Consider the following 12112-nt stretch of genomic DNA (forward strand, 5'->3'; position numbering starts at 1 on the left):
CCTGCTGAGCAGATCTATTGCTGTGCATCTGGATTATAGCCTCTTAGCTTTTCTGTACTTCTTTGCAGGGAAGTGGCTGTGTTCAAGGTCTGGAGTTTGACTCTCCCTTAGCTGGTTTTTTCCTCGGTTTGGTGTTAGTGGCCAGCTTCCTCTTTGTTCTTGGCGAGAGTTGTTTCTTGCTCACTGCCTTACGGCTGCATTTTGCTCCCTATGGTCTGAGGATTCCAGACCTATGGTGCTTACCTCCCTCTTGGCAAGAGTTCTTTCCCTACGTTGACTGCTGCTCCGTCTCAGTTACCCAGGAGGGTGGTCATTGTGGCTCAGAGACCACTTGGGGGCTGAGAGTGTCTCTTGGTGCATGAGGCCTTCTCTTCTTGTAGTTTTAGTCCCTCTGGGCCAGGAGAATGCAGCGTCAGGTCCGCATTTCCACAAGTTGTGCTCCTTTCTTGTTGGCCTCCTGGCAGCACCTTCTTCTCTGGCTGTTCCCTGGGGCTCCATCTGTGCATTTTGCTTGTTGAGCGCAGCTCCATCGTTCCATGTTGAGCGCAGCTCCACAGTTCTAGGTTGGCTTTAGCTCCATTGCTATATGTTGAAGGCAGCTCTATCATGGCATGTTGAGTGAAGTTCCTTCGCTGCATATTCTGCAACCTTTCATCTCTGCAAGTTGAACGCAGCTCCATTGTCACCTGTTGAGTGTAGTTCTTTCTCTGCAGATCTCAGTGTGTGGCGCAGTCCTGTGTTTGCATGTGGGACGCAGCTCCTTGTCTGTGTGTGGCATGCAGCTCTTGCTCTCTCTCCACGTATGGAACGCAGCTCCCTATCTGCATGCAGTGCGCTGCTCCATCCCCTGTTGAGTGTAGCTCCATCTCTGTGTGTTTAGCACAACTCTTTTCTGCAGATTGGGCGCAGTTACTGGGTGGTATGTTGAGCACAACTATGTGACTACAGGTGCTGCACAGCTTCATGTCTGTGTAGGAAGCATAGCTCCTTGCCGGTGTCTGGAGCGGAAAGCAGCTCCTTATCTGCGTTTTATGCACGGTTTTATGCTACTTCAGTTCTGCAGGTACCTCTAACATCCAGCTCTTTCAGTGGGGCACTGCTCATCCTCTGTCTTTTACTCTCAGCTTCTTATCTGCTTCTTCAATGCATTTCTATCTTTGCTAGAGATGTGTAACTCCTCTGCCTGCGGTGCGTGGCTCAGTTTGTGTGCTTTGAGTGCAAATCCGTTTGTTCTCGTTGAGCATGGATCCTACTTTGCCTGATGAGCTCAGCTTCGTTTCTGTCCCTTGAGTACAGTTCAGTCTCTGTGGAGCGTATTTTCCTTTGCCTATTGGGCATTGTTTTACCTTGTCGGTCAACCCCAGCTCTTTTCTGCGGGTTGGATATAGTAACGTCTCGGCAGCTGTGGCTCACCGCAGTTAGATTGCTAGACAAGGCTGCCTTGTCTCCTGTTAGCTGCCATTCCTGTAGCCTCTTGGTGGCGAGAAGCTTCTCCATTGCTGGAGTTTGAATTAGTCTCTGTTCCTTTTGTGTCTTCTTGGCAGCTTGGGGGGGGGGGGGGGTCTTTTCTCCTCAGTGTGACTCTCAACTCTTTCTTTTTGTCTCCTTTTGTTCCCTTGGCTCTGTTCTTTCATCCCTAAGTCCAGAGCAAGCTGGTTTAGGAGTACTCTCTTTCTACAGTTGTACCTTAGTATGCTGCTGCGCTCCAGTTAGTTGGTTCTCTGGAGTCTCTTCTTCTGTGGAGTTTGATTCTCTCACTAGGCGCAGGTCTGGGTGGTTCCTGGGCCTTGTTTCCTTTCTTCTATGAAGTGTGGCACACTGTTTGGGTTGCGTAATCCTAGTACTTGTTAGGGTCACTTCCTCCGACCATCTTGTACTCAAGGCAGACCGGCAGGTTTGGGTGATAGCCTTTGTCCTTCCAGAGTTCAGAGAAGTGGATCCTGGTTTAGGAGAGACAGTTGTTCTCCTTGTTGCTCGGATATGACTGTTGCCTCCCTTCCAAGAGGGGGTCCTTTGGCATGAGTATCTTTGTTCTTCTTTTGATACTCTCGGGGTATGTAGTTTTTCTTTTGCTCAGGACGTTTGTTTTACGTCCTACAGCTTCAGTTCCTTTTCTAGTGTCTAACTCTGTTCCATTTTGGTAGCCTGGTGGTTCGGATATTTGAATCATTTTCTGCTGATCAGTTTTTGCTGTGTGTATAGCTTTGTTGATTTTTCAACCTTCTTCATTCTTCTTCCCCCCCCCCCCCCCCCCCCCTTTGGGAAACTGCTTTGCTACAACCCATTAGTCTGAACTGGTCTGGTATAGATGACGAGGAAGGAAAAATTATGTTCTTACCTGAATTTTCTTTCCTTTAATCATACCAGACCAGTCCAGATTCCCTCCCTGTCTAATGTCTGTCAGAGTGTTGTTTCGTTTAGGTATCCCTGGCTGTTACACGACACTTCAATATGGTGGGATGTATTACAGCACTGCCTACTTCATCTTCTCTAATCAATCTGCTGCCACTTGTTGTGCCAGCTCTGTATGACTCCTGTTACTTGGGATCACGGAGTTCTTTCCCCGGATTCAGGGGTAGATCTCTATGTGCTTGGGCAAGCTCGGTATGGACCATTCCCTCCTGCTTACTTTACAGTGAGGGGAGGTTGCAACTTTGCCTTCGGCCAAGCAGGAACAGTGAGGCTCTGCATATTGGCTCCAAGAGTTTGCCTGTTTGTATTAACTGTGTTTTCTTCTAGACTTCAGAGCACCATTGCTTGGCTCTTCGAAATAATGAACATTCCAGGCTGCATGATACCCTTAAGGAGCAGTTCACTTGGAACTATTTTCTCCGTCTCCTTCCTCTGGTAGATGGACATAACCCATTAGTCTGGACTGGTCTGGTATGATTAAAGGAAAGACAATTTATCATGTAAGAACATCATTTTTCCATTCATGACATATTTGTTGTTTGAACTAGTGAATCAAACATCTCTGAGAGTTCTGTATTTGACTGAATACATGTGATCCCTAGCATTCAACTTACATTTCAAAGCAATGTTTCTGAAATTATTTAGATCTACTGATCTCAGTGGAGTCGGGAGTTTTGTAACATCAACCTGCTGGAAGGACACTGATCAAAACACTCTTTTACATTATTACAGTTATCCTCTGAGGTTACTTTGCACTAATATTCCAGTGGGACAATTTGTGCCTTAGACATTTATATACAGTGCACTCCATTTAAGTGCATGTCGGGTAAGCGCAGGCTCTGTTTAACTGCATGCCATACTTCGGTCCCGTTTTTGGTGCCATCAATGTCTATGGGGACAAACTTCGGTTTAGCGCACCACTGATAAGTGCAAGATTCACTTATATGCATGATTTAAGACTGCTGCTCTGCAGGAAAGACTCCGCATAAGCGCACGCACGGAATATGGAAGCCGATTGGCACGTGACAAAGGGGCGATAAATTTGAAATCTCATTGGTTAACTGCCACAGGCAGAATAAGCGAAAGAAAGTTAGAGTGTACACTGGAGTCGTCATCATCAAGCAACTATAAGACTAACACTGGCTGAAAAAATTAGAAAAACAGTCAAGCATCTATTGCTAAAGAATATGGTGTCAATCCCAGTCAAATTTCACGTTCTTGAAGCAGAAAGATCAGCTTCTGGAAGACTGGCAAAACAATACAGATCCACTCAGGAAACGTAAATGGGCAGGAAAAGCTGAGGATGTAGAAGATGCTCTTCTTCAGTGGTTTTCTCAAGTCAGGAGCAGACAGTTTCCTGTCAGTGGTCCACTGCTTATGGAGAAAGCTAATCAGCTAACTGAAAGTCTTTGACTAACTGAATTTGAAGCCACTGTTGGATGGTTGGAAAGATGGAAGGAGAGGAACAACATAAAATTCAAGAAACAGCATGGTGGGAATCAAGACGTTGATGACTTTGGTGCTGAAAATTGGGTTGTTTCAGTTCTTCCTACCATCTTGAACGAGTTTGCACCTCGTGACATTTTCAATGCTGACGAAAACGGTTTCTACTGGCGAGCGATTCCTGATGGCACACTTGCATTCAAACAAGCCCGAAACTACAGGAAGTAAAATGTCGAAGGACCGACTAACGATCCTACTTTGCTGCAATATGGATGGGAGTGAGAAGTTGGAACCACTCGTCATTGTAAAGAGCAAACTGTCCCGTTGCTTCAAGAATGTTAAGCAACTTCCTGTGTCATACAAGGCTAATGCAAATTCATGGATAACTGGGGAAATTTGGAAGCAGTGGCTAAAGAAGTTAGACACAAGAATGCGGGCACAAAAGCATCAGATTTGTTGCTTTGTGATAATTCTGCTGCACACAGTGATGATTCAGGCTGTCTAACGTCAAGGTGGTCTTCCTGCCACCAAACACTACCTCTCTGATCCAACCTATGGATCAGAGCATAATAGCCAATTTCAAACAACATTATCGGGCTCTTGTGCTACGTCGTCTGATGAGCGTTATGGATGACCAGACTGGCAAGGATAAACGTGCTGTTGAACTGGCTCGTAATCTATCACTGTTGGATTCCCTACATATGCCGAAAGAAGCCTGGAATCATGTTACACAGGCAACCATTGTGAACTGCTACAAGCGGGCAAGCTTTGTTAAGGATGTGGAGAGGGACGAAACAGATGCAGCTGTTGCAAACGCGTCAGATGAACAGGCTGTTGACATCCCATCCGGTGTTACTGAAGAGGAGTTTCATCGCTATGTAGCAGTTGATAACGATCTACAAACAGCTGATGACCGCACTGATGTCGAGATATGCGCCTACACACAGGCAACGGCTGATGATGAAACAGATGATGATGAATCAGATGATGAAATGAGCAGTAAGGCACATGCTGACGAAATTCAACAACCTCCTGTCACTTTTGCAAGAGTGCTGGAGAGTCTCAACACCTTGCGGGCCTATCTGGAGGCCACTGGATGACAGTGCTATGACAGATTTTACCGTCTGGCAGATGTAGTCTATGGAACTCACAGACACAAGTGTACAGAGGACTATGATTGTTTACTTCAAGCAAGCCTAACGTCAGTTAATGGAGACTGTATACTGTACATATAATAAACAGTACTGAACATATGTTTATCAGATGCCAAGCTTCTTTGGGTCACATCGGTTAAGTGCACGCTCCGGTTAACTGCATGTATTTCTTTGGTCCCAGACGCTTGCACTTAAGCGGATTGCACTGTACTACCATCCAAAATTTTAAATTGCAAGCAAGGGTTATGTCTGAAAGATTTATTCATTTAGGATATCCGAAAACTGTTATTAAGCTTATAATCTAGCACTATATACTGAATGAGAATGGTTATTGTTTCCTAGGAAGGTCGAGATTCTGACTCATGTTTGTTTCCTACCATACTCCAATTAGGGTTGTCAACTAGATCTAGATTTACCAGACAGGGTTGATGCAGTCCTGGCCTTACCCTGCTGCATGCAGGGATTTGTAGCCTTGTTTTTCATAGGGAAATCAGAACCACAAGAAAAACAAAGCTACAAGTTCCTGCATACATTGGAGTAAGCCAAGTACTGGATCAACCCTCCTCCTGCTGGGCACATCATCAAAATGGCGGCACCCTGCCCAGTTCATCCTGGGATGTACTGGGTGGGGCCACCCAGGGCAGGGCACCACCGTTTTGATGCTTCAAGCTGTCCTAAATTAGGCCGCTTAGCTATTTGGGTGCTGGCAATGAATACTGCCGCCCCTAGCGCTGTCCCTGACCTGCCCACTTTTTAGTTGGGTGGTCTGTGAGGCCTGCCTGCCTGCTTAAATCGCTTTGAATAAAGGCCCTGTTGACTTTTTGTTTAAAACCTGTTTGGCTGTGTTTTCAAGGTATCAGGCCCCACCCTCATTCACACTGCTGCATCACGTTATTTTTAATATATTAGAGAAATAATTGTGACCCTTATGATCTTGCTTGATTTAGGCCTTCTACCCAATAGCCTTTCCTCTTCAGGTCTCAACCCTCTGGAAATCTGCTATAGTGCCTCCGATTTAAAAAAAAACAAACAAAAAAAACCCCCTCTTTAGATCCCCAAGTCTCAGCCAACTATCAACCGGTATCCAATCTCTGTTCTTATTGAAAGTCATAGTCTTTACTCAAACATCTTCATTGGTTGAAAAATCTTTTGCTCTCTACCTGAAACAATCTGGTTTCCAAACCCATTTTAGTACAGAAATAGCCCTAGCTGCTCTTCTAAGTGAAATTTACTCTCATCTTGACAAACACAATATTGTCATAGCTGTTTCACTTGATCTCTCTGCTTTTGATCTAATCACTCTCATTATATCACCTCTCTTCCCTCGGTATAATTTGAACTGTCTTGGCTTGGTTCGCTTCCTTCCTTTCAGAACGCTCCCGTAAGGTCATCACAGCTTTTTCTACATCTTACCCTCGCTTCTTTAACTTGTAGTGTTTTCCAGGGCTTTATTCTAAGTCCTCTCGCTACTGGATCATTCCATGCCAAGTGGTGTAAAATTTTAAAAAGTTCCCACCATCATGTTCTCCAATTTTGTTCAAATTTTATCTGTTGCGCAAGTCAGGTGTTAAACGAAGTTTCCCAAAATTTGAGGTCTCTAACTGCAATAGTTGCAGATCTAGACCCCCTTTTCTGAAAGGTTGTCAATCCATGAGCGCACAACATTTACCAAAATGCCATACATCGTGCACACAAAATAACATACTTTGACCTGAGTAAATGGCTACTTAATGGTGGCACTGCAAAACAAAAACATATCAGTGTTGTAGAGCACAATTTTCTCTTTCAGATGATACTGTTCACAAGCTGATTCAGGTAGACTCTTTTTTTAAATAATTGGCTTTGAACTTTGGTACATTTTACCATTTGCGCTGACAGTGCCAACTTTGAAGATATCCTGCAGGGTGGTTATAGATGCTGGTTAGTTGCAAATCTGGCAAAATTATGTCCAGCACAAGCATAATGCTTGGTCAAAATTTCAAGTCCGTATCTTTGTTTGCATGGAAGTTGTTGCGGTCTGAATATTGGTCCAAATATGTTCCGATGAGTCGAGACCAATTTTGATGCACACTTTGAGTCAACTTGTTTGACTGGATTTTGCATCCATAATGTTAAAATGTATTTCATCGGAATTAGCATCAAAAGCTGTACAGGATTTGAATATTTTAGCCATTCTTATAAATGTGTTTGGATTTTATTAGACCCCAAAAATGGTATTTTGGTAAATGTTGCGCGCTCATGGACTGATAACCTTTCAGAAAAGGGGGACTAGATCTGCAACTATTGCAGTTAGAGACCTCAAATTTTGGGAAACTTCATTTAACACCTGACTCGCGCAACAGATAAAATTTGAACAAAATTGGAGACATGATGGTGGGAAGGTTTAGACCACTTGGCATGGCATGACCCACTTGATGATATTTTCCCGTGACCCAGACTCTATGCCTATAAATAATATATGCCTCTGGTTAGTCCCTTCCTTAGCCTCAGCAGCAGATGAATCCAGAGATTAGTGGGTTATGACCATCTACCAGCAGGAGGAGATAGAAAGCGCTGAAGTGTCTTATGGGACCAGAGTTCTCCCTGGCCAGTCAGTATTCTCTGTCTCCAGATGAACGGCGTCTTCCATGCTCCTGGCCTTATCTACTGCTGCCTCCTGTTCTGTCTTTAGTTCAGTGGAGCCTTGGGGTGAGCGGCTGAACGGCACCACCTTTGGGGGGGGGGGGGGTGCAACTGGTCACCTCAGGTCTCTCTCCTACCTTGCATCCCTTTCCAGCCCTTCCTTCTGCTTCCTCACAAGTTTTTAAAAAAACAAAATCAGGCTGTTTGGTCAGTGCTGTTTGTCTCCGACTGCAGCATTGACTGACTTTCAGAAAGGGTCTGATTTTCAGACCTGGGCTCAGTAGGAGAGTGGGTTTGGCAACATTTGCAGCAACTTCAGGTCTCTTTGGGCAGGACTTTGTCAGTGGAGTTTCCTTTATGAGTGTGCCTTAAACTTCTGCTGTCGGAGCTGTGCTTTGCCTTTTATTTTTGATTATGTTAAAAAAAAAAAAAAAAGTTGACAATGGCAGCAGAGCTGGTTAGATGCTGCTCCTGCTGTGGGAAGTGAAGAGCAGCGTTAGGTCAGTGTGCGGGAGGATGTCCTGGCTCTCTGATATCAGAGGGGGCTGCGGTGGCTGAAGCAGTGGTTATTTCCCGCATGGGTGAAGCACGTGAAGAGTCTTTTCCTTCGGTTTGTTCCTTCCTGGTAGCCATTTTGCAGCACGAGTCTGGGACCGTGCTGCCTACGCACTAAGCCATTGATTTTCCCGCCGAACAGCTGACAATGTGCGCTGTCAATTCAGGGGTCGGTACCGGGGAAGGGATGTCTGAGCCCTTTTCCCCAGTTTGTCTTGCTAGTGCATAATGCCTATTTACTGAAGGACAAGCGGTTCCCTTTTCAGTACTGTTTTGTCCCGAAGAGGTGCTGTTGTGGCTCCATTTCTGGGGGGGGTGGGGGGGTCCTTGGCTCCACTTTCTCCAATTTCGTTTGAGGAGGGAATTCCAGGTCCTTCTGCTTCCTCCCAGTGTCAAGGGAAGTTTCATGAGGGGGAGCTCCTTGTGAAGCAGGCAGATGATCCCACAGCCATGAGGGTCTTCCACAAGGAGAGAGGAACTGGCTTCCTTCATCACTTAGGCTCTCCAAGTTCTCAATATTGACTTGCCTGACAATTCCACTCCAGCCTCCTCTAACCCTAAAATGGCGAGCACCAGGAGGTCTCCTCTGTCTCTTCTGGTGCATGAGGCCATCCACAAGATCATTTCTGCACAGTGGCCCACGTACATTTGCACACAAATGAGAAAGAAATGCACTGTTATCCTTTGATAACTGTTCAAATCTAAGTGCCATAAACCCAGACACAAACTTGCATTTCATCATTAACCCACATTATTAGGTAAGTTGAGAACAGAACCAAACTAACATAAGTTCAAGAAATCAAAGCATGCCTTCCTCAGGTTCTCTGTGGTCGATTCTTGGAGCTGGCGAACACAATCTTGCACTGCACTAAAGGATTCGTAGGTTTGAAACTGTCCATTCACATATACTTTGAGAGTAGTTGGATACAAAAGCAAATATTTTTCCCAAGCAGTACTGAGCAAACAAGTATAACATTCCTCCGACACTCTTGCAGGGACACAGAGTAATCTTGGAATATTTTAATTTTCACCTTGTGTAATTATGTCATTTGATAATGACTACATGGGGCCTCCTCCGTCCATCCAGCACGTGGCGTATGCGATGCATGTGCTCAAAACATAAAGGCCTCGCACTGTCAGACAAGGCAAATTCTGCTGAGAGCAATCACACAAGAACTGAAGACAACGACCAATCCAAAACCTGTTCAAGAAGGCCCACTATCCTCAAACTGCTCCAACAGGAGCAGTTCTCTAAGTTTTCAATTTTGTTTACTTGTTCTCTGACCTGCTTTTCCACCGTGGTAAGTGTCGTTTCTGAGCGCGCATTAGTGTCCTCAAGGGAAGAAATCTTTTGTTCCAGCTTCCCTGCCCTGTGATTAGACTCTGACAAAAGTGATTCAACGTTAGCGATCTGCCCTGACAGCTGACCGAGATGTGGCTCCATTGCCCTTCTGTTAGTTGGGTAAGCTGTTGATTGGTGAACATGGGGGCCTACCAATATTGGGCCATCCGCCATCTTCCCCTATGTCTTATTGGGCTGTCCGCCATCTTGTCCTCTGCCATACGAGATTTTTGTCTTTTTTTCTGTCCTATACCGAACAGCTCACCCCCCCTCCTGATTGCTTCACATATTTATCCATAAGATCTAGGGTATATGAGGAGGGGGGTAGCAAACCCCGACAATTAACTCCCTTCAGGTAGCGTGGGCACCTGCCAGATGCAGGAACCCCAGAGGAAGAAAACATGTCTTTCCCCCTCAGTGCATCATGCGATCTCTTGACTTTTGCATATTTTATGTTGCAGATTTTCCTTCTGGTTTGTCTCTGGATGCCAAAAGACCCTGGAGGGAGGTCAGCAATGAGAGAGATTCCCAAGGGGGAGAGAAATGGAATGGGCCTACTCACATTTTCCTAACAGTCTTCTGTGTTTTTTTTATATTGAACTGAATCAGAACTGGCTATTCATGAACTACATTCCCTCGAGCCCTCATTCATTACTACTTTAGTGGTGGTGAGATGGGGCCTGTTTCACCCATTTTTAATTCTCTTTCCCCTTCTTAACTACCCCAATCACAGTACCAACAATCCAGTTTGGGGCCCACATACTTGTAGTTCATTAAACTTAGTACACATGCACATATTAGGTTTGCCTCCTATTCTTCCCTGTTCTAGGGGTTGTGAAAAGTTATTTCTACAATAAGTACCACCAATCTTTCACATTTGTTTACACCTCATGCATAATATGGGACTCCAGGCATATCCCTCCTATAGAGAGAGCTTATGCACTGATTACAGGCCATTTCAATAAATGCAGGTTTACACACACTAAGCCTGCCCACCCCTCTGGTTTCACCTGGGTATTGAACAACTTTTCAAGGTGGGCGCTTGCATAAAGTACTGACAGAACATCACCGACTACAAATCTAACATTTTTGGATTTAGTTCATGCCTTTCTCAGTAATAGCACAATGCCCCTTACATTCCAATATTTCCCTGACCCGAGGGCTGACAACATAGGTGTCAGCTCTGTGCATGATTGAACACCCCTAATATTGTGGAAACTTCCATTACTCTGACCAGAGAGCATTCACTTGTATCGAGTTTAGTAACCCCAATCATTTTGAAAAGTTGGCTCCTATGACAATCCGTTTGTACCTGAGACAATTGAGGGTTGACTTACCCAAGATTAAAGCGTTTCGCCCAGGAAGCACAACCCCTTGACTGCAAATGGCAGGCAAGGTAGGAAGACGTACCCATAAAGGGCAACAATAACAACAAAGTTTACTTGTAGGCCCTGTTGCTTTACAAAGCCTATGAGCTACGATCTGGTCTGCTAAATCCAGACAGGAAACAATATGCCCCAGAGCAGGGATCCTTGGGGATAGCTGGGGTTCTGCTTGACATCCTTACACAAAAAGCATGCCAATATTCTGACAGTCTGTGCAATCTGCACGACACCATTTTTCTGGCCATCATAAGGGGAATCTAAAATACAAATGTTGCAATTGACCCTTAAAGTAAAAAAAAAAAAAAAAAGCACTACCAAAAAAAAAAGCTGCAAAAGTAGCGGACTACGAGCCAGATGTCGTTTCAAACCCTGCTTCTCTCACAGATGCTCCTTGTTATTTGTGGCAAGTCTTGCACCCTCCTGTAAAAACTTAAGCCCTCGGGCCCGGGAAATAAATGCCTACTGCCCCCCCCCCCCCCCGAATGTAACTCGACACATGCTGGGATTTGGAAAGACGCATAACGAAATCCAAATTCCGGGGGGGGGGGGGGGCGTTGAAAAAGAAAGAATGGGTGGTCATGAGCAATTTAATCCAAATTATAAATTCAACTACAATGCAATTTCGTGCACCCGTCCTTAAGTCTGAATACAGAGTACACACACCATATTGCCCCAAGGCTCTGCGTACGGCCTCTATTGATCATCCAATGTGGCCGTGAAGCGCTTGATGCAATCCAGACAGGCAAATTCCACCCGCCCCCAACCTCGCAAGAAAAGCAATCCAGTTATAAGTACGCAAAGAAGACACATCCCTTATCCCCTCTCATTGCACCATCCTTTTTTTTTCCCTAAAGCGATGACAAACATTTTTTGCACGTCTCTGAGAACCTCAATAGAAATGACTCACCTCGGCAGTGCCAGCAGCGGCCATGGCACCAGCAGCTTCCAAGAAGCTTCCCCGTTGCAGCTGGCTGGCTCGCGCAGTCTCGCGCACGCGCACGGCGACCGTGTGTGCGCGACTCTTCCCCTAGAGGAGAGTAGGCGCAGCTTCCCTTCGCATGCAAAACAAATTAAAAATAAACCACCACCACCACACCGGCACTTGGTAGAAGTGCAGGCGACGTGCGTGAAAAAGCGGCTAATAACTAAACTGCATTTGACGGTGGGTAGGTGGCAGCGCCCGCCGTGCACCTTAGAGA

The 12112-nt window shown here is 45.4% G+C and overlaps 1 protein-coding gene across 30 annotated transcripts in view; it reads right to left on the reverse strand.

The window, feature by feature from the left end:
* Positions 1–11904, reverse strand: part of LOC115465572 (trichohyalin-like) — a 79321-nt gene extending 67417 nt beyond the window's left edge. For all 30 annotated transcript variants that reach the window (XM_030196194.1, XM_030196213.1, XM_030196132.1 and 27 more), the window contains exon 1: positions 11821–11904. In XM_030196194.1, coding sequence (XP_030052054.1) covers positions 11821–11844 — 24 coding nt within the window. In that variant the 5' untranslated portion in view covers positions 11845–11904. The remainder of the gene's footprint in view (positions 1–11820) is intronic.
* Positions 11905–12112: the final 208 nt, after the last annotated feature.

The sequence above is a fragment of the Microcaecilia unicolor genome, chromosome 1 (genome assembly GCF_901765095.1).
Source record: "Microcaecilia unicolor chromosome 1, aMicUni1.1, whole genome shotgun sequence".
Taxonomy (NCBI): Eukaryota; Metazoa; Chordata; class Amphibia; order Gymnophiona; family Siphonopidae; genus Microcaecilia; species Microcaecilia unicolor.